The sequence below is a fragment of the Nycticebus coucang genome, chromosome 6 (genome assembly GCF_027406575.1).
Source record: "Nycticebus coucang isolate mNycCou1 chromosome 6, mNycCou1.pri, whole genome shotgun sequence".
Taxonomy (NCBI): domain Eukaryota; kingdom Metazoa; phylum Chordata; class Mammalia; order Primates; family Lorisidae; genus Nycticebus; species Nycticebus coucang.
The window spans coordinates 76,073,370-76,095,050 of NC_069785.1; the positions used below are offsets into that span (position 1 = coordinate 76,073,370).

General features: G+C 44.8%; 1 protein-coding gene across 8 annotated transcripts in view; it reads left to right on the top strand.

Moving 5' to 3' along the window:
* The window catches only part of NEO1 (neogenin 1), a 266,637-nt gene that overhangs the window by 227,965 nt on the left and 16,991 nt on the right, over window positions 1-21,681 (top strand). For 5 of the 8 annotated variants that reach the window (XM_053594083.1, XM_053594089.1, XM_053594085.1 and 2 more), the window contains exons 19-23: window positions 9,683-9,790; window positions 11,029-11,223; window positions 11,860-11,892; window positions 14,911-14,979; window positions 18,633-18,780. In XM_053594083.1, the coding sequence (XP_053450058.1) occupies window positions 9,683-9,790; window positions 11,029-11,223; window positions 11,860-11,892; window positions 14,911-14,979; window positions 18,633-18,780 (553 nt within the window). The remainder of the gene's footprint in view (window positions 1-9,682; window positions 9,791-11,028; window positions 11,224-11,859; window positions 11,893-14,910; window positions 14,980-18,632; window positions 18,781-21,681) is intronic. The other 3 variants (XM_053594084.1, XM_053594087.1, XM_053594088.1) reach the window with 1 other exon arrangement.

The window sequence follows — 21,681 nt, forward strand, 5'->3', positions numbered from 1 at the left end:
TGTGCTTCTCCAGACTTCCTCTCATTTTATACTATGACAATTCCAGTATTTTAGGAAGAGAAGAGAACATTTTAGAATGTACTTAATTGGCTCATTTTCCTATTAGTACATTAAACTTTTTGTCTGTGACATAGACAGAAATGCACTATAATTTTTATTTTATTTTTTCTGTTGCATAAACAGCTTTACTTTAGAGCTATAGCCTCAATAATTGGCTGTATGCTTTCAGTGTAAACTTAAAATGGATATTATGTATTTCTCACTGGCTCCCCCATAGGTCAGTGGTTAGCGTGCCAGCCCTGCACCCCAGGGACTTCAGGTTAGAGTGTTATGCTCAGATCACGAAGTCCCCAAAGACCACCAGGAGGCTGATTCCAATGCAAAAGCAAAAGAGCCATTTTATTGCAAGCTCAAGCTTGGGCTCCCAGGGACTCCGCTACAACGGATCCAAGCCAGGAGCCCTGAGCTCTGTAATAGGGGTATTTTATAGTGTAGTACAGCAAAGTGGGCGTACACAATTTAAACAAAGGGACTGCTTCTGGATTGGCTGCCACTGGTCCTGCCATATGGCCCACTCCAGAAGGCGGTTTCTGATTGGAGGCTGATGACTCAAGGTGAAAAACTGGCGACTCATGGTGACTCATCAGTTTTGAACAAAATGGCTGAACCCTTAAGATGGCGTCAGTCTGGTTCTCTCATTCCCCCCTCTACTTGTAAATTGAAGGGCCCAATCATGGGCCCTAACCCAACATCTGCATCTCCATCATTTCTTGTTCTGCTAAGGGCCGGTATTGGCCTTTAAGAACTAACCATTGTACAGCTCCTACACGTTCTCTCACAAATGTAATGAGCCTGTTGATAACACAGGGGCCTATGGTTAGGAGTAACAGTAATAACACCAAAGGTCCAACTAATGCTGATATTAGCGTTGTTAACCAGGGGGACCAATTGAACAGAGACTCATACCAACTCTGACCATTTTCTTTGTCTATTTTGTGCCAGCACAGGCTTTCTTGGACAAGAGCCATAGATTCTTTCATGACTCCTGAATGATCAGCATAGAAACAACATTCCTCCCCTAGGGCGGCACACAGCCCTTCTTGTTGATGGAACAGCAAGTCCAGTCCCCTCTGGTTCTGTAAGACTACTTCGGAAAGGGAAGTTAAGGATTCTTGGAGGACAGTAATAGATTTTTCTAATTGCTGAATATTCAGATCAATTGCATCTCGGAGGGCACCATAGTTCTTATCCTGGAGGCCTAGGGCAGACACTCCAGTCCCAGCCCCCACTATTCCTAGCCCTAATAAAGTGGCAATAGTGAGAGCTGTAATTACCTCCCACTTTCTGCATGGGGCTGGGCTCAAGGTGCCCGAAAATCTCTGAACTTTCTTCATGATACATTATTTTTGGTATCAGCTGCACCATGACACAGTAATCATTATTCTGATTTAAGATCCCTGCATGTACACAGGGGGCCAGACCTGTCGAGCAGGCCCACCAAGCATTACTTGAAGGTATCAAATACCTGGTTCCATTCCACGGAACTGTGACATTACATGGGTGCTGGTGGGATTCAGGTACTGTCCCAATACACACTCCCTTACCTACTACTGTTTGGACAGTGAGTTTAGAGTGACTCTGATGCCACCGGCAGGTTGATGGTTCACCAGTCAAGTACTGTCCAAGGATAGCAACAACTTCATAATAAGGGGGCTTTACACTAAGACAGAGCCAACAGGCTGCTGTCAGATCTGGCCTGGTCAGATTTAATACCTGATATATACTGGTGAGCAGTTCCCATGTGGGGTCTAGGTATGCAAATCGGCTTCTACTGGAATTGGACAGCGATGGGGATGTCACAGGGGCATGGGTTATTGATCTAGAGAGTATCTGAGCACTTGCTGGGTAACGGAGGATACTATTAGGCCCAACTCGGGTGGGTTTACCGGGTACCAGGCTATATTCTACTTTTATCTTAATAAATCCCCCCTTGTTGTGTACAGCAAAGTCCATACCCCATTGGGCGGAGCTGTATAGACGGAGTCCCCAAATTTTTCCAGATTTCCAGGTGGTGAAACGATTTTTTCCCCAGGCTAGTGAATGAATGTGCACTGGGTCACATAGTCTTATGTCCCCGAGGACCCTGGTTCGGTGGCAATTGTCTCTGCCAGCTGTATGTGACCAAGGACCAGGGCTTCTCTTTACCTCAATTAAGTCCGGGGTGTTTGGTGGTGTCCACCAGATTTGACCTGTGGATACACAGCTCCAATGTTGACAGAAAAAAATAGTCTCTTCCCCCATACTTGTACATGTGGTGACCTGGGCATACCTAATACGAGCTGTGTCGGGGGCTCCAGGTACTCTGCGTGAATCCCACTATTTGATCTAGATCTATATATAAATCTGGGTACCAGGTGCTTTTAGGATGTATACCTCAGGTTGAATTTAACAGCGCCAGTCTGCAGACCGGATGAAGGTGCCCCCAGACATTCCGTGGACGGGTCCCCATAGACATACCAGGTGACATTATATGGCTGATGAGGATCAGGGTAAGGGAAGGCACACAAAGGGGTACATACAAGCAATATCAGCAGCGAGTAGGTGGGGAGCACTTCAAAGGGTTTCAAAGGGTTGCCTTCGGCCTGCTGGATTCTCCATTGTGGAATGAAGTCTTCTTGAATGGCAAATGGGTCTGAAAGTTTTACGTGGGTGTGGTGTACCCAGTAGGCGATGCCGCCTACTTTGAGAGCGGTGGGTGTCGCCAGGATCACGACATATGGGCCCTTCCACCAGGGTTCCAAAGTCTCTTGGCAATGCCTCTTTACGTAGACCCAATCACTAGGCCAGAACTTGTGAGGCTCAGGTACGGGACCAGCCTCATAAGTAGCCTGCAGGCAGCACCAACACTCTCTCTGTACCTGCTGGTAACACTGAAAGGAGAGGAGGAAATTTTCATCATCTGCCTCAGTTATTAAATCTGTGCGAGTGTTGGGAATGATGGGGGTGGTCTCCCATAAAGTATCTCATAGGGAGTGAGCCCCAGCTTATATGGGGAATTCCTAACCTGATACAGGGCAAAAGGAAGGAGAGCCACCCAGTCTCTGCCAGACTCAAGAGTTAATTTGGTTAAGGTCTCTTTTAGAGTTCTATTCATTCTTTCTACCTGCCCTGAGCTCTGGGGCCTGTAAGCACAATGTAATATCCAGGTAGTTCCCAGAGCCATAGCCACTGCCTGCGTTACCTGTGACACAAAAGCAGGGCCATTGTCTGAGTCTATCAGGGCTGGTAGTCCATACCTGGGGAGGATGTCTTCCAGCAGTTTCTTCACCACTACCTGGGCGGTTTCGTGCTTCGTTGGAAATGCCTCAGCCCACCCGGAAAAAGTATCGATGAAGACTAAAAGATACTTATATCCATACCAACCTGGTTTGACTTCTGTAAAGTCCACTTCCCAATACGCACCAGGCTTGTCTCCCCGCTCTCTGGTTCCCAGAGTGGCAGGACCCGTTCTGCCATTTGTGAGCTGGCAAGCCTTACAGGCCCCAATGATTTGGTCTATCTTGGTGTCTAGGCGCTCTATTTTAATTTTTGCATGACGGACCAGATCTTTTAATTTTCTGTTGCCCATGTGGGTGGCCTGGTGCATGCCTTGGAGCACTGCCATTCCTAACTGTGTCGGGAGGGTAGTTCTGCCATCCGCGGTGCGCCACCAGCCGTTATATTTTTCTGGGCAATAGGCTTGAGGAATGGTGCGGAGCCAAGCCAGGTCCTCAGGGGAATATTTAGGTTTTTCAGGTAACAGTGGCCATCCTGGATCAGGTCAAGTGGAGAGCTAGCTCCTGGGCCATACTAAGGGCCTGGCTGCTTCGTCGGCTCGGCTATTCACCCTGGCCACTGGGGAATTTCCTTTCTGGTGGCCCGGACAGTGAATGATGGCTAGCTTTTTAGGCAACCAGATGGCTGTCAGGAGGTCTAGTATTTCCTGCTTATTCTTTATCACTTTTCCCTCTGCCATTAGCAATCCCCTCTCTCGGTAAATGACCCCATGGATATGGGCTGTGGCAAATGCATAACGGTTGTCCGTATAGATGTTGACCTTCTTCCCCTCTCCCAATACCAAGGCCTTGGTTAGGGCTGTAAGTTCTGCTTGTTGGGCAGAAGTTCCGCTCGGAAGGGGCTCAGCCCACAACGTTTCAGTCTCTAAAACCACCGCTGCCCCTGCATACCTGTGTCCATCTTTCACGAAGCTGCTGCCATCCGTGAACCAGATTTCCTTGGCGTCAGGCAATGGCTGATCTAGTCAAATTTTTGCGGAGTCTGTGGACTTGCACCAGTACATCCTGGCAGTAATGTAGCAGCACCTCTGCATCTGGGTTGGGCAGAAGAGTGGCAGGATTCAGGGCTGTACTGGGTAAAAACTGAATCCTCGGTGGATTCAGAAGGAGACCTTGGTAATGAGTCAGCCGTGCATTGCTCATCCACCAATCTGGGGGCTGCTTCAAAACTCCCTCAATGGTGTGAGGGGTTGTTATTAACAGTTCCTGCCCCAAGGTGAGTTTATTGGCATCCTTCACTAGGAGGGCGGTGGCTGCTATAATACGTAGACAAGGGGGCCATCCCGAGGCTACTGGATCAAGTGTTTTGGACAAGTAAGCTACTGGGCGGGTCCAGGGTCCCAGAGTCTGGGTTAATACCCCCTTTGCCACTCCTTTATGCTCATCCACATATAGATGGAAAGGTTTGGTGATATCAGGGAGGCTTAGCGCAGGGGAGGTTAACAAGACAGTCTTAAGGTTTTTGAATGCCTGATCTCTTTTCTGCTGTCCATCGGAAAGGCTGTCCCTCCTTGGTGGCCTCATAAAGGGGCTTAGCCATTTCAGCAAATCCCAGCACCCATAGTCTACAGAATCCAACCATCCCCAGAAATTCCCGCACTTGCCTGGGAGTAGTGGGAACAGGAATTCCAAGTACGGTGCACTTCCTGGCCTCACTCAGCCATCTCTGGCCATCCTTAAGCACATACCTAAATAATTCACAGTTTGCTGACATATTTGGGCTTTCTTCGCTGATGCGCGGTGTCCCGTGTCTCCCAGGGTAGCAAGTAGATCTCATGTCCCTTGTAAGCAATCTTGCTCTGTGGCGGCTGCTATTAATATATCATCTACGTACTGGAGAAGGGTCAAGCTGGGGTGAGATTTACGGAGCTCACCTAAGTCTGCATGTAGAGCCTCATCAAAGATGGTTGGGGAATTCTTAAAGCCTTGCGGTAGGCGGGTCCAGGTCAGTTGTCCACTGAGGCCTTCCTCTGGGTCGCTCCACTCAAAAGCAAATGTAGCCTGGCTTTGTGGGGCAAGACACAGACTGAAGAAGGCATCTTTTAGATCTAGTACTGTGTACCACTTTTGAGTCAGTGACAAGGCACTGAGAAGTGTATATGGGTTAGGCACCGTGGGGTGATGTCCATTACCCGCTTCTTTACTTCCCGTAAATCTCGTACTGGGCAATAGTCATTTGTAAGGGGTTTCTTAACAGGCAGCAGGGGAGTATTCCAAGCAGACTGGCAGGGGATCAAAATATCCGCCTGAAGAAGGCATCTAATGTGCAGGATTATGCCCCTCTTCACCTCTGCGGCCTTGGGGTATTGCTTCACTTTTATGGGTTCAGCTCCAGGCTTAAGACGGATGGCCGATGAAGGGCTAATCCTATCCCTCCTGTCTCTGCCTATGCTAATGGGTAAGAGTGTAGCCAGTCGTTCATGTCAGCCGGGGCCCCCGTGCGGTGTTTGGTGGAGGGCGTACTCATCTTCTAACTGAACAGTCAGAACTTGTATTAGCCGCCCTTGCCCATCTGTAACTTGGGGACCATCCTGCTTGAAAGATATCTGAGCCCCGATCTTGGTTAATAAATCTCTCCCAAGTAAGGGGTATGGGCAGCCTGGGATAACCATAAATGCATGGGATACCCAGCCCGTGCCCAGGTCTACAGGTCTTCGGGTGGTCCATGAGTATTGTTTCATCCCAGTTGCCCCTTGGACCCAAGATTTTCTTGTATCCAGTTTACCTTGATCTCTTAAAAGCACCAAATGCTGGGCACCAGTGTCCACAAGGAAATCAATCGGTGTCCCCTCCACTTTGTGGGCTACCCTGGGTTCAGGGAGGGGTGCTGAACCCTGACCCCTCTAATCACTTAATTCCCCCATTTCCAAAATGTGGGTTTTGCCGGGGGTGGGGCGGGGGGGGGCGGCGGGCTTGTTGGCTCTCCGCTTGGGACATTCTCTGGCCCAGTGCCCTATCTCCTTGCAGTAGGCGCACTGGTCCCTCTGTAAGCGTTGACGTCCCCCCTCCCAGGGTTTCTCCTCACCTTCAGTGGTTAGTCGCTTCAGTCATGCCCGCCGATCTTTTGGCTTGGCAGCTGTGGCGGCCAGCAGGATTTTAGCCAGATCTTGAATTTGTTTGGTCCAAGTGCAGGTCTGTTTTTCCTCTGGTGTCTTTCTGTTATTATAAACCTTCTTGGCCACTGCAAGCAAATCCTGTAAGGTTTTCTCAGCCAACCTATCTACTTTCTGAAGTTTCTTTCGTATATCAGGGGCAGATTGGTTAACAAAAGCCATGATAACTGCAGCCTTGCTACTGTCTTCCTCGGATTCATGGGAGTATAAGTACGGAATGCTTCCATGGTCCTTTCTAGACGGCAGCGGGAGACTCGTTCTTTTCCTGATGCACATTCCCTACCTTAGCCAAATTGGTCGGCTTACGGGCCGCTTTCTGGAGACCCCCTCATTAGAGTCTGGCGGTAGACTCGGAGACTCGTCTGACCATCCCCTGTATGAAAGTCCCAATCAGGGCGGGTGAGGGGGAAGACAGCGTTAATCTCAGCAGGGTTAGTATTCACAGCTCCGTTTGCACCCACGACCGACTTTCGGGCTCCCGAAAGAATTCTCTCCTTCTCTTCCGTAGTGAAGAGTACCTGTAAGAGCTGCTGACAATCATTCCAGGTAGGCTGATGAATAAACAAAACAGAATCTAAGAGATTAACTAAGACACTAGGTTTTTCAGAGAATGTAGGGTTTTGCATTTTCCAGTTATATAAATCACTTGTGGCAAAGGGCCAATAGTAAAGATCTTGCACCCCAAGCACATCTGGGGGGCTTGCGGCCCTCAGAGGAAGGATGGTCGAGTCAGCATTCGCCTCTCGCTGGGCCCCCTGCCTTGTGTACGGCGGACTCCCAGTGCCAGGTCTGGCTGCAGTCTCGACTTCAACAGCAGGCTTCCCGTCCGCCGCCTCTCCAGGAGGTGGAGAGGCAACCTGTGGAGGGGCAGGACGACGATACAGAGGAGGACAAAAGAAATCCTGGTTCATGCTGTCCTGTAACACAGGATAAAGCGGTGCAGAGGGTTTGGGTTTGGCGGATTTAGTGGATTTCTCAGTGAGGGGCTTCTTGCATACTGCAAGAACCACTGCACTACTGCAGACATCATCTGCTGGAGGCAAAATAGTCTTTAGCCAAGGAGGGGGATCCTACACCAGGTCCATCCAGGTGGTAATGTACGGAACCTGGTTGGGGTGACAATGTCCTTAACCTGGAAAATAATGGGAAGGTGAAAGGTTCCCTTGGGAGGCCAGCCAACGTGGAAAGTTGGCCACTCGCTGCTGCAAAAAGTGGTAAGTTTAGCTCTCTTCACCCTAAGTCCTAAGTCCTGTGCTCTGGACTTGAAATCTGAGAAATGGACAAGGAAAAGGGAAAGAGGGGTTGTTTGAGTCTGTCCCATATTACAATCAAAGTCAGAGTCGCACCATCAGGGCCAACCACAACCACACAAAGACACCAGTAAAACACACAGCACACAAAAGGACAAACCAGAAAGATGGTCCGTGGAAACAAAACCAAAGGTAAAACGATGGTCTTTGACCGTGCTGCGGGAGTGACCCATGAAACTGCCCAGGCACAAGAACCACTTCTTCCACACCACGCCTTGGGGAGTCCATTTCCCAGTCTGGTGGGATAACCTCTACAACATACACTGAGTTTCACACATCAGAAGAGGCCGGGACGTCTCCACAGCTGTCCTGGCCGGCAGTCTCCAGTGTGTCCACCTTGTCTTTATGCCTACCACACCATTCACAGACCTTCAACCCCCAAAAGTGAACACGATAGCCACTTATTGGCTCTTCGGGTCGGGGGTCCTCAAGGGGTCTTGGGGGATCCCGGACGAGCCCTCAGACGTTATGCCCAGATCACGAAGTCCCCAAAGACCACCAGGGAGCCGATTCCAATGCAAAAGCAAAAGAGCTGTTTTATTGCAAGCATGAGCTTGGGCTCCCAGGGACTCTGCTACAACGGATCCAAGCCAGGAGCCCCGAGCTCTGTAACAGGGGTATTTTATAGTGTAGCACAGCAAAGTGGGCATATACAATTTAAACAAAGGGACTGCTTCTGGATTGGCTTCCACTGGTCCTGCCATATGGCCCACTCCTGAAGGCGGTTTCTGATTGGAGGCCGATGACTCAAGGTGAAAAACTGGCAACTCACGGTGACTCATCAGTTTTGAACAAAATGGCTGAACCCTTAAGATGGCGTCAGTCTGGTTCTCTCAGGAGCTTCACCTAGGCCTGATTAAAAAAAAAGAAAGAAAGAAAAGATAAAAGAAAATACTAGGGCTGGGCGCAGTGGCTCACACCTATAATCCTAGCCCTCTGGGAAGCCGAGGTGGGTGGATTACTTGAGCTCACAGGTTTGAGGCCAGCTTGAGCAGGAGCAAGACCCTGTCTCTACAAAAAAAAAAGAAAAAATACATATTTGTGTCTGGGCATGGTGTCTCATACCTATAGTCCTAGCACTTTAGAAGGCTGAGATAGGTGGGAAGATTGCTTGAAGCCGGGAGTTTAATACCAGCCTGAGCAACATAATGAGAACTTGTCTCTCCAAAAAATTAAAAAAAAAAAAAAGCTGGGTGTGGTGCTGCACTCCTGTAGTTCCAGCTACTCAGGAAGCAAGGCAGGAGATCACTTGAGCCCAGGGCATCAAGGTTGCCACAAGCTATGATGATGCCACTGCTTCTAGCCTGGGCAACAGAATGAAACCCTATCCCCATCTTAAAAAAAAAAAAAAAGAAGAAAAAGAAAGAAAAAATAATATCAATTTATAAATGATGTAGTCAAGGAAATAGGGCTTTTAAAAATCATCCTTGCTTTGAAGAGCCAGCTATACATTAGAGAGAATACTATTTTATACATAAAAGTATTCTAACAAAATAATTCAGACTGGAGGGAGAAAGTCATCTTGGGCAAATTACGCAACTTCTCTCATTTTTATTGTCCTGATCTATAAAAGAGGAGTAATGGCAGTGATCTTTCAAGGTTGCCGTAATATTAAGTGAGATACAATTTGCACATTGCTAGGTACTTGGTACAAATGTCATTTGATTTCCCTACCTCCTTATCCTGTCCCTGACTCCCAGCCAGGATGCTCATTCGGTAACCTGATAGCATGGTATTTTCTCTTTGGTAATTTGCATATTCTTTTTTGTTAGAACTGATTATAGACAGACTATGATTTCTTTGAAGCCAAGAGGCTTCATCATTTTTGTTTTGTGCCCTTTATTGTGTCTCACAAGTGGAAATGGGAAAATGGTGAATTAAATTGAAATGGACAGAAATTATTGAAAGTATTGTTATTTTGTAGTTCCTACTTCTCCACCCAAGGATGTGACAGTTGTGAGTAAAGAGGGAAAGCCTAGGACCATAATTGTGAATTGGCAGCCTCCCTCAGAAGCCAACGGCAAAATCACAGGTAAGATTACTCTAGGTGTGCTTTGCCTGTGCAGTGCTCCTGCCTGCGGTGGCAAGGTGTTCCAGGCAGAGTTGTTCCAGAGATGCCGTGTTGCCCAGAGAAGCGGGAGGCTGAGGCTGGCTTGGTCATTATATAGGGTGGTGTGAGTCATCGTGGTCCTTGAAATTGGAGCAAGGGTGTGCTGTTTGCCCGTAGGGGCATAAAAATGAGTCAGTTGATTCTGAGTACAAATCTGATGGGGAATGGGATATACCAGACAGCTGATGGCTATAGTGGGACATTTAATGGATGTATTTATTTTTCTCAAGAGAGCTGTTCTTTGCCTCTGCCTAGATGACTGGCTTTGGAATTATATACTGCTAGCCTGATTCTACAGGTTAACACCCAACATAGATTCCGGTTTTTTATCCAAAAGCCCATTAGGCATTTAATTTCTTTTTCCCTCAAGGCCTGCTACTTTAGGTACCTGTGCCCTTACAATTAGAGATGAAAGTTTGTATTAACCTAGCTAGGCCTTTGAAGGACCTGGAATTTTTCCTTAGACTGTCAGAGAAGAACCTTCCACAGAAGAAGGGATAGTAGGCCTTCCTCAGCCTTATCAAGGAGGGACCCTGATGAGAATTAGCACCAAGTGTTCCCTTTGGAGCCGCTGCTCCGTGTAGGTGTGTGCTGAGGAACCGGATTCTGCTTTCTAAAGTTCCTTTGAACGAATAAGAAAACAAAACATATTTCTTAGCACTGTCCTGCTTCTAGATTTCAGCAGGAATCCCTTCCCATAAACACTGGTCTTATGTCAGTTTTTTAGGTTTTGACTTTGCCTCTTCTGTAAAAGAATGAAACTTGGCTTGACCTGGGGTTACATTTACTTTGTATTTTAAAACCAGTAACAACCCAGTGTGGGTTTTTCACTGCTGGACAGGTAGGCATGTGATTGCGACACTATCTGCTTCAACGTTGTGATTGACTGCCCCCTGGTGGCAGTATCGAATGACAGTTTACTGTGGCTCTGCCTGTGTACCGGGGGGTTATTCTCCTAGGAGGTCATCCCCCGGAGAGCTAAAACAGGATGTCAGGCCATGATTGGTTTCAAAACTATATTATTTTCATTGTAGATGATTAAGGGTGCATTATCCGAATATTATGGTGAAACATGCATATGATGTGATATGCATTTATTAACTTACTACAAAAGGAAAAGCTGCAATGAGGTTTCTTTTCCCATTAACTCCCTTGGACAGGTTACATCATATATTACAGCACAGATGTGAATGCGGAGATACATGACTGGGTTATTGAGCCTGTTGTGGGGAACAGGCTGACTCACCAGATACAAGAGCTAACACTTGACACACCGTACTACTTCAAAATCCAAGCCCGGAACTCCAAGGGCATGGGACCCATGTCTGAAGCTGTCCAATTCAGAACACCTAAAGGTAATGCTCCCCGAGCTGAGGGCTTCACTATGTGTCCCTTTAGTGGAGCTGTGCTTACACATTCCAGCATGTAGAGTCCGTGGATGATACGACAAGTCCTGATGCCGAGTTCGTGAGATCAGCGCTTCCTAGGTTCCTGGCCTAACCATATCACATACAAGAGAACTCTTGCTATGGGCTATTTGGGGCGGATGCAACTGTAGGAATCTACAAGTTTTTACGAGTCAGACCAGATGTGATTCAGTTCCTATACAGAGAAATAGGGTGGTGTTGTGATGGATGTTTCTCTTTCAATGAGTGCAGGCTTTTTAACCTGAAAGGCTTACTGAGGATCCTTATGGGGAGAAAGGAGCTAAAAGGGGCCTTTTAATAAAACCCTAGATAAGGAAATGAAGATAAAGCATTGAAGCACATGAGCCTAAGCTAGTAAAATTCAGCTGGGGGCTGAGTCTAAGGAAATACAGAAACCCTATGTGAACTTATTTTCTGTTAGCACTAAAAATAAGACTATGTTTGGAAATTTGTGGGGGGGGGGGTGTTATTTTTTTTTTTTTCCTTTAAAAGTTCTGCCTGTCCCATCTTCAAAGCTTGTGATCCTTGCTCTTGTTTTTTCTTCCCCTGTGCTTGGCCTGTTAGCGGATTCCTCTGATAAAATGCCTAATGATCAAGGTAAATGAGTAGATGGCCTCTCTTTCCTTTCCTCTCCTTTGTGCCCTATTATTAGTTTTTTGGTTTTGTTTCTTTTTTTCTTCCCTGAAAATTAGTGCCATGTGTAAAAACCCACGTGTTTATTGGCCAAAGTGGAGTTGAGTCCATGTGTGTAGCACTCGTGGTATCTGAAAAGCTGGGAGATTGACTTAGGAGCTAAACAGGCAGAGGGAAGCCGAGTCCTAAGTTGTAGCTGAGATTGTCCTTTGTTCTAAGATACTGAAGTTCTGTAACAGTAGGCCTTTGAATCATAAGACCAAACATACCTATTTTTCATATTCATAGCACCTAGAATTTTATTAAGTGTCTCTAAATGAAAAGTTGCAGTCAAATTCAGTGAATATCCTATTTTCCTCTTCCAACAAAGAACCTACAAATGTGCCCTACTAAATCATGTAAATTGTCTGTGACCAAATTGGTGCTTTATTTATTCTTTTGCCATAAGTTTAATTCAGAAATATTTTTCCATCATTCCTTAAATATATCTGATCGTTTAAAAAGAGGATAGAAACTATTTAAAATGGCAACTAGGGAAGCATGGGCCTCTATGTCACCATTCTTGAAATCACCTGTCAGCAGTCTTCACTGTAACGGCCACTGGGGGAGGGGTAGCTGGGGGTTGTGATTTTCATCTCTGGGGAATCAGCTAACATGCTGTCTGTTTTCCATACTGAGAAAGAACATAAAAGTATATTTAATAATTGTTCTCATGGCTTAAGAGTAGTTATTGGAAGTACAAGGTCTTAGATCTTGGGTTAATGGCAAGGAAAAATCAGAATCTGAGGTACCTGGTTTTTCAAAACACTTCGGAAATGTTTTTGCATTCAGTGAGTACACTGGAGAAACTGTAAACATAGTTTCTTATGTGTGTGAAAGTGTGAGAACATAAAAATACCATAACATATATGCACAGAAAGAAATATGCTTATTGTTTTCATGCTTTATTTGATAGCCAGAGTACAATTCTTAGCTGCACCATACCTCTGATATTTAAAATTATTTACCTGTTGGTGTTTTTGGTGCTAGAGTCATCCTTGAAATTTCTTTTTCATAGTTTAAATTTAAAAGAAAAATGTTGGGACATATAGGAATAAAAACCAACCAGTCACTTGGCAAAGTATCGCTTCAGTTATTTACACAGTATGATGCTCTGGACAGTCTGGCTTAGATGTCGCCTACCCGACAGTTCAGTGCACTTGTGCAGAGCCTAACAAGTGCTAAGCATCCCCAGCAGATAGACTTTGCAAAAAGCATATGAAAAATGGCAGCAGTCTTGACAGATAGTGTATGTGAGGGGTAAAGTGAGAAGTGTGGATTATGGCAGAGGGGACAGGGTTGTGAGTAAATTCTAGAATATGCTCTTTTAGATATCTAAGTATTTCTGTTACTCTCTTTGGGAGGCAGAGTTCAGGTCCTGAAAACAGCAAACATTGTTTTAATCTCTAACTTTATTCGGTTAAGTGAACTACATACAGAAAACTTCAGATTTTATTTTCTTGCATTTCCTCAAAGTTTAATAATTTATAGAAACACTTGACATTAGCAGTAATGTTTTGCAGAAGCACATCTAGTTTATGCATTTCTAGTCAAGGTTTATTTGTAGAAATAACTCTCATTTATAAGTGTTTTCTGAAGCTTCATGCTCTCTACTTTCCCTTTCCTCTAAAGGGAAAGAGGATATTCTTCCCTGAAGATTTATTATGCTTGTAAAAGCAGTGGTTAATATTTATTGAATACTTACTGGGCATCAGATAGTCCTCAAAATATTTTATGGTATTATTAAATTGCTGTTTAATCCTCAGCGACAGCTTTGTGAAGTAGATTCTATCATTATCCCTGTCTTACAATGAGGAAACTGGCCCAAAATGAAAAATAACCAGAGTCAAACAGTTATATAGATAGAGCCAGGATTCAGGTGTGGATAGTATATTAAGCCCTGTGCTAATTAACTACAAAGAGAACCTCTTCCTTTACTATTCCTTATACCTCTTTTCAGGAGAGGTATAGCACTGCTTTCTGGTACAAACCTTGGATTGATATCTTTGCATTATTGGGAAAGGACTCCTTGTATTTGCTTTACCCAAGCAGCTTTTTCTATAAATATGAAGACCAAAGTTCAAGACCAAGATAAAGAGTTTTGAAAAAACAGATACTTGAGCTTTCTCAGACCTGCTTCCAGAGCAGTCCCAAGCCTGAGGCCAGCAGCCCCACTTAATATGTTCCATGGTGAAGGCTTAGGAGACTTGTCTTTCATGAGCAAATACAGGGAAGACTGATTTTTCTCTTTGGATGTTTAGGTGACTGAGCAGGAACTGAGAACCCAATGTGAACTTCTGTTTGCCTTCCTGCTCCTGCTAGGGGTGACTTTTTTTTTTTTTTTTTTTTTTTTTTACAGTTTTTGGCCGGGGCTGGGATTGAACCTGCCACGTCCAGTATATGGGGCCAGTGCCCTACTCCTTGAACCACAGGCACCGCCCTAGGGGTTACTTTATATTTGGTAGGGCAACTTTATAATTTGAGAAAAGAATCCAAGCAATAATGACACCTGCTAGGCCAAACTAACACAGCAGGATCCCTGAAAAGAGTCCAGTTCTTTAATGTAGGCATTAACCTCATTAGCCCCTTGGTTCCTTTTCCTAAAGAAGCTCATTGCCATCATCCTCTGGGCAGTCCTTTGGAAACTGTTTCCTGGGCTAAAGAAATGGGTGTGTTTCCCACCTTCTGAACAATAGAGTGACAGTCTGGTCACAGCTGTGGAACAAGGATGTCAGCCTTTCAGATGCCTCATTGCATAGAAAGCTATGCCTTAGTTCGCTTTGCACACATAGATTATAGTTTCCTGTGATTGATGTGCTACTTCATTTGTCATGGACAGAATAGACTAAAGATGCTTTTTTTGTGGAAGACACTCCCTAGCTATGCAGTGGACTATGACACCAGTGTATTGGGCTGTTATTGACATTATTTCTTCTTCTTCAGCCTCGGGGTCAGCAGGAAAAGGAAGCCGGCTACCAGACCTAGGACCTGACTACAAACCTCCAATGAGTGGTAAAGCCCTTACTATAGAAGTTTTCCTTAAAATCGTAAAATGTCTTTTGTAGCTTGTGTGTGGTGGGTTTGTAGAATGTTAACCTATTATTTTACTTACTAGATCAAACTTCAGGTGTTTTCTGGAAAATGTTTCCTGAATTACTACAAGCTTGTTCGTTATAGGGCCCATAATTAAAATGGTTTCCCCACATATCCAACTTAAGATTAATTTCCTAAACAAATGGTTCTTTCTGTTGCCTAATGCCTCCAGAAAAGAGTTTGATTTTTGCTTTCAGAAGTCAGGTGTCAGTAGTTCACACGTATAGTCCCAGCAACTCAGGAGGCTGAGGCAAGAGGATCACTGGAGCCCATGAGTTTGAGGTTACTGTGAGCTATGATGGCATCACCCACTGTATCCTGGGCAACAGAGCAAGACCCTTTCTCAAAGAAAAAGGAAAGAATTTTTTTCTTGTAAAAACCCTCTGGAGGGATTAGCCATCACCCAGAACAAGCCAAAGAAATACTTCAGAAACTCTAATACTAATACTTACTGCAGTGCTTTTAGTTTGGGAATTCTAGAAAATTCTTCCTACTCTCCTAGCTTTCCCAAGACCTGGTGCCAATACTGTGATGCAGGGAGGATAGAGATGATTATTCCCAACGACTACATAAGAACCTCAGTGGAAAAATAATATTACTGGGGCCACTCACTAATTGTGGCACTTCTGGGACCAAGATCAGGACTTCTGACTTCTGATTGTGCTTTTTCCACTATCACACACAGCTTAAAAAGCAAGGGGGTCCTATGCTAGATGCGAGAATTCAGAGTGGCAAAATGTTCACCCAAGTATTGATTAGAAATGATTCTTGTCTCCACAGATGGTAGAGAAAGGCCTGTCCTTTAGTATCTCATAGTCTAATTGTGAGAATACAGTGATCTGTTCATCTCTAGCTGTCTATTAAAAGTTTTTTTAAAAAATGGCACTGCCCAGACTTCAGTGAAATCTGCCTAATCTTGCAAGAACCAGACAAGCTTGCAACCTTCAGGGGATTTTTGTGCTCTGAGTTCTAGGTCTTTGTTAACAAGTTTCTCTTTCTCTGTATATATGTCACGTTTATGTAACATATGTGTTTGTCTACAATGTAATATTTAAGGCTGTTAGAAAAGTAATCCTTTGTCTTTTTTTTCATTTATGTATTCATTCATACATGCATATTTTTAAAGGTTCAGGCTGTATGTGACAGGCTATGGCAGTAAGAGGCACAAGTAACAAACTGCCTGATAGAGAAAAGAAAGCTTCATACAGGATGTGGTGTCTAATCTAGGCCTTAAAGGCTGCACAGAAGACTGCCAATGTCAAGGAAGGGGCTAGACAGTCCAGGAGGCAAGTATAGAAGCATAGCAACGTAAAACAGCCCAGCCTCTGCCGGGGTGGCTTCACCTAGAGACAGAGTAAAGTGAGTTGAAAAGGTGAGTTAGAACCAGCCTGTCAAAAGCTTAAATACCAATGCGGAGAAATTTGAGCCTCACCCTGTAGATAATACATGTCAAGCATCTGACACTGCTGGCACACTATGACTTGCATTTGTCGATTCTCCATTTTTCCTCTCTATTACAGCCAAGCTGAGTTGGAGGCTGAGTTTGAGGTCAGAGAAGAAGGGTTAGGAAGCTTCTGTAGTAGTCCAGGAGAGGCATAAAGGAGAGTTCTTTGGCAGCTTACTCTTGCTGCCAAAGGTCAAACAGGTGGAAGAGAATCTGCCATTGTTGAATGCAGGGAAGAACCACCACCTCCGCCCATCTCCCACGCCTCAGCTCCCAGCCTCTGCTTGGCAGTACCTTCCCCACAAAGTGCCTGACCCGGATGTGGTTCAGCACTGCTGTTAATAACAGCATTCTGTAAAGCCCTACTCTAACATGAGTAATAGTGTCAGTTTTATTGGCCCTGGTACCATAGTCCTTCCCAAATACAAAAATGAAGGTCAGTATGTACAGTTTAAGTTATCTGTCTGCTTACCTATTCTCATAAATGTAGGATAAAAATGATTGAACCAAATGTAGTAGAATAAGCTCTTAAGCCCTTCTAAATCAGCCCCAGATTTAGCACTAGGCTCAGATGTAACCTATAAAATCATGGAATCCAAATTGGAGGGTCAGCTAATCCAGTGTTTGTGGAAGGCAGTCTCACAATGAGTGTAAGTTTGGATTAGATTATAAATTTATAAGCCGGCTTATGTATGAGAAACACTTCAGGAGATTTTTTTAAAAACACAGATTCACAGGCTCACAGGCTATATCTTCTTGGTAGGAATTTCTTCCACAATGTCCCACACTGGTAGGACGCCTCGTCTTAATTACTTCTAATGACTAAAGACTAAAGACTCATTGCTTGGCGGTACATATTGTACAGCTCTGATTGTCACAAAGACCAGAGAGAGAGAGAACGCACGAGCACGCGCAGATATCAATGGTGGTCAGTTAGAGCTGTGTGGTGAGTTTTATAATATGAGCATGTGTAACTGAAATGATGAGGTAGGAAACAAAGAAATGTTTTGAGAAATGGGAGACAGCAGGACTTAGAGCTAGATTACAAGAGGCCTCGATAAAAAGCCTGGACCTCATCCTTTAAACAGTGGAGAAGTGATGACAGTAGAAGAAGAAGATCTGAATGGTCTGGCCTTTGTATACCCCTCCAGCCTCATCTCTTTTTTTCCCCATTTCTTTCCTTCTAACCTGCATCTCTCGTACTTAACTAACACTGCCTGCCTTCCCTTCCTAGAGAAGGGCTGTTTCTGCTGAACATCCTTCCCTGGGCTGTCCCCTACCTCTGGCTTGTTCCTCCCTCAACTCCTTACATGATGGGGATCTTCCTGTCATTCCAGTCTCAGATCAAATGCCATCTCCCCAGAGAAGCTTTTTCTACCCATTCAATCTAAATTAGCCACCCAGTCACCCAGTATCAGAGCCCTCCGTTAGTTTATTTCGTAACACTCATTTTTAACTACTAATTTCTTACTCGGTTGTTGTTTGCCCCAGCCCCACCCCCACACTCACATCTTTGCTACTCACCTTTCGACGGGCACAGCACATAGCAACCACTCACTAAGTGTTCATCAGAGGAATGTGTGTGTACTCACCTTCATTTTACCTGAAGTCAAGAGAATCAACTCTGCGTAAGTAGAGTATTGTGATAACAGGGATATTTTTTTTTAAGCAATTTTTTGTGATCTTAGACATCTGTCTGCTATGAAAAACTTTCGACTTGTATGAACGTACATTTTAGTTTTGAAAGCCAGAAAACTAAATGATTTACAGATGGTGTTTTACAAGGTGAATTTCTATATCACATAAGACACCAGAAGGGCAAGACCTTTTGTTTGTCCAAGTGTTTCTGAATCTTTGAAAGCTCTTGACTCTGCTGCAATTCGAGAAGCATTTATTGAACACCGTCTTCCCGCAGGGCTCTGTGCTGAGCAGAGTCAAGGGCAGACTCCATTCTGCAGACCCTCATGATCCAGGGAAGGGCGATATGTGCACACAGAACTTTATACAAGGCACCGTGATGGTGTTGGAAAGAAGTTCACATGAACCATCTTGAAATGGTTCTACAGCCCAATCATATGCATTTTCAAAATTCTCAACACTAACAGATGCACTGTTTTCCCCTCTTCAGGCAGCAATAGCCCTCATGGCAGCCCCACGTCTCCCCTGGACAGTAACATGCTGTTGGTCATCATTGTTTCTGTTGGCGTCATCACCATCGTGGTGGTCGTGATCATTGCTGTGCTTTGCACCCGGCGTACCACTTCTCACCAAAAAAAGTAAGGACCCCAAATGCAGCTCATAGATTTTTGGTATCTTCTTTTGCTTCATGTGACTTTGGTATTTGGAGTGGTACACTGAGTTAAGACAAAAAATACATGAAAAGCACTGTTAAATATTTTAAAAGAAAATGGGAAGCGGTTCCTCTTACAAATGTGTATCAGTTAGCATCCTAGCGGGAAAGAGGTGGCACACGTAAAAAGCTTCCAGAAGGGACTGTTTACAAAGTCATAGGCGGGGTTGGAGGAAAGTAGGCAGGGATGCTCAAAGGCTAGGAGCAGTGATAAGTCACTTTTACCCTTAGGCCTGACACGGCAATAAGAGAGAGCTGTTTTCAGGGATCTGAAGCAGTAGGCAAGGGCTTCCTGTCAGGAATGTGGTAGACACTAGAGGCACGTAGCCATTGCCACCTCTCGCCTGGTGGAAAGGGGCAGGAAAAACTTGTCCAAACCCAGATCAGAGTTACAGAGCCACATAGAGAACAGATATAGAGAGGAGAGTGGAAGCCACCCAGCATTACTGGTTACCTCTTTGGAGCACTGTCTATATATGTTCACAGAGTAAGCCAGACGTGCAGGAGTCTGTGGGCTCTTAAGGCAGAGCCATGGCACGAGTGCCCATCAAGGTGGACGGAGACCACAGGCGTCTTATTCTAGGTCTCAGTTTAAAAATATTTTGAAAGGAGTGCTACCAAGTATAGGTGGAGGGAGCAGGGATTGCTCTAGTGAACAGGAAAGATCTTTGATAAGATCTTTATCACTTTCACAGAGAGATCAAATAGCCCAGAATTCCTCTGGATTTGAGGCTTGCTCAAGCCCCTTAAGCAGATAGCAAGGGACTTCAGTAGTACAGCAGTTATTAAGAGGTACTTCTGAACTTGAGACGCTCCTTGGCCCTAGGTCACATTCAACTCATGCATCTGGCCAGAAGGACAAATAGAAAAAAGGAGATTCTTGAGTTAACCCCTAATAACAAAAACACAATATGGTAATAAAATGACTTTAGTTGCCGTATCCTGAATAATCTTAAGAAGAGGATGTTGCTCCATAAAAGGGAAAGAGAAGTTCGCATCTTTGTGATTATCCGTTCAAACTTGGTCTGCCCAAGGCAAGGAGGCATTTAATAGTGACAAACGTGTGTTTTCAGTGTACAGGGCAGGTACAAGCTACCTTGTAAGTGCTTCCGGTAATGACTTAACTCATTTTCTGTAGGTTACACGATATTTTAAATCTCTTTTGTGCAAATGAAGTAGCTTTGGGTCGCTTGCACCACATGACTTTCCTGAGAGCATGGGAGCTCCTTTTATGGGCCTCTGACCACTCCTCTCAGCCCTCCCTGTCTACTCCTAATAATGGAAAACCATTCAAAGCCCCAAAGACTGCATTCCTTCTACTCTAAAGCTTTTCTTCAAGCTTTTTTATTTGATATTTCATACTTACCTATTGTTATGAACTTGGTTGTACATCTAGTTTTAGAAATCTTTGAGTTCTTTATTTACAAGAGTCTAAAAATCAAAATGACAAAGTTGCATTGGAGGATTTAAAATTCAAAGTAAATGTAAAAAAATAAGGTACTCATTCAGATGGAGAGCAAGAAAATGAGTTGGTAATAGGCTTTGCACTCTATATTTGAACTAGCAAGTCCTACAGGTTTGGGTTCCTTTCTTTAAAATGATTGTATCAAATCTTCACAGGGCTTTGCCCTCCCACTCCCCTAGTGACTGCTTTGCAAGTGTTCCATTAACCACTGAAAAAGGTGAGTGAGCTTTTCTTATTACTTTTCTTCCTCTTTAATACCTGAGGTCCCTTTCGTTTAGGTGGCAGCTGTTTCAAAGTTGACAGAGCATTTAGAGACTCTAACCCAGTGTTTTTCAACCTTTTTTATTTCATAGCACACTTGAACCTGTGGTTAAACTTCCATGGCACACTTAAATTATTCAGTCCAAAAAAAGAGTAAAGGCCGGGCACGGTTGCTCACACCTGTAATCCTAGCACTCTGGAGGCTGAGGCAGGTAGATCACCTGGGCTCAGGAGTTTGTTCGGGACCAGCCTGAGCAAAGCAAGACACCATCTCTACTAAAAATAGAAAAACTAGCCAGGCGTTGTGGCACGCGCCTGTAGTCCCAGGTACATCAGAGGCTGAGGCAAGAGAATCACTTAAGCCCAAGAGTTGGAGGTTGCTGTGAGCTGTGACGCCATGGCACTGTACCCAGGGTAACAAAGCGAGACTTCTTTCTGTCAAAAAAAAAAAAAAGAGTAAAAAAAGAATATATTTACTGTGCTTTGAATTTCCCTCAAAAATAATTTAATTAATGATCTTTAAATTTTTTGCCGCACACCAGTTGACAATCCCTGCCATGACCCCTCAGTGGTTCTTAGCACTTTCCTGAGAGCCCCTCACTCCCAGCTGACTAGGGCTCCTTTGCGGAGAAAGTAGAAGCTGTCAGATGAAGACGCCTCAGCACACCGCTGTCAAGGCTGACACCTACGCTGGTCATACCCGTGTCCTTCTCCTTCCTAAGGGTACTTGCTCCTGTCTGAAGCCAGTTCTCCCACTGGCTCCCTGGATCCCGTGTCTGCCATCTTCCTGAGACCCTGTGCTGGCTCTCACCCCACTCTTACTGGCTGTTGGCTCTGTCCCTTCAGTACTTACATGTGCTCAAACAAGTTCTTCCATCATAAGAAATAATTACAAATGCAGCCCTCCCTCTACTATGTGGGCCTGGGTTATCATCAGCTAAGTACAAACCTCTGCCTTTTCCTTCACCACAAAATTCTTGAATGTGTTTTTATACTTGCTTCAGTCCTTTCTGTTCTTGATTCTGCCGCTCACATGTCACCACAATTGCTTTCGCCGAGGTCACCGATGACCTCCATATTGCTGAAGCCAGAGGATATTTT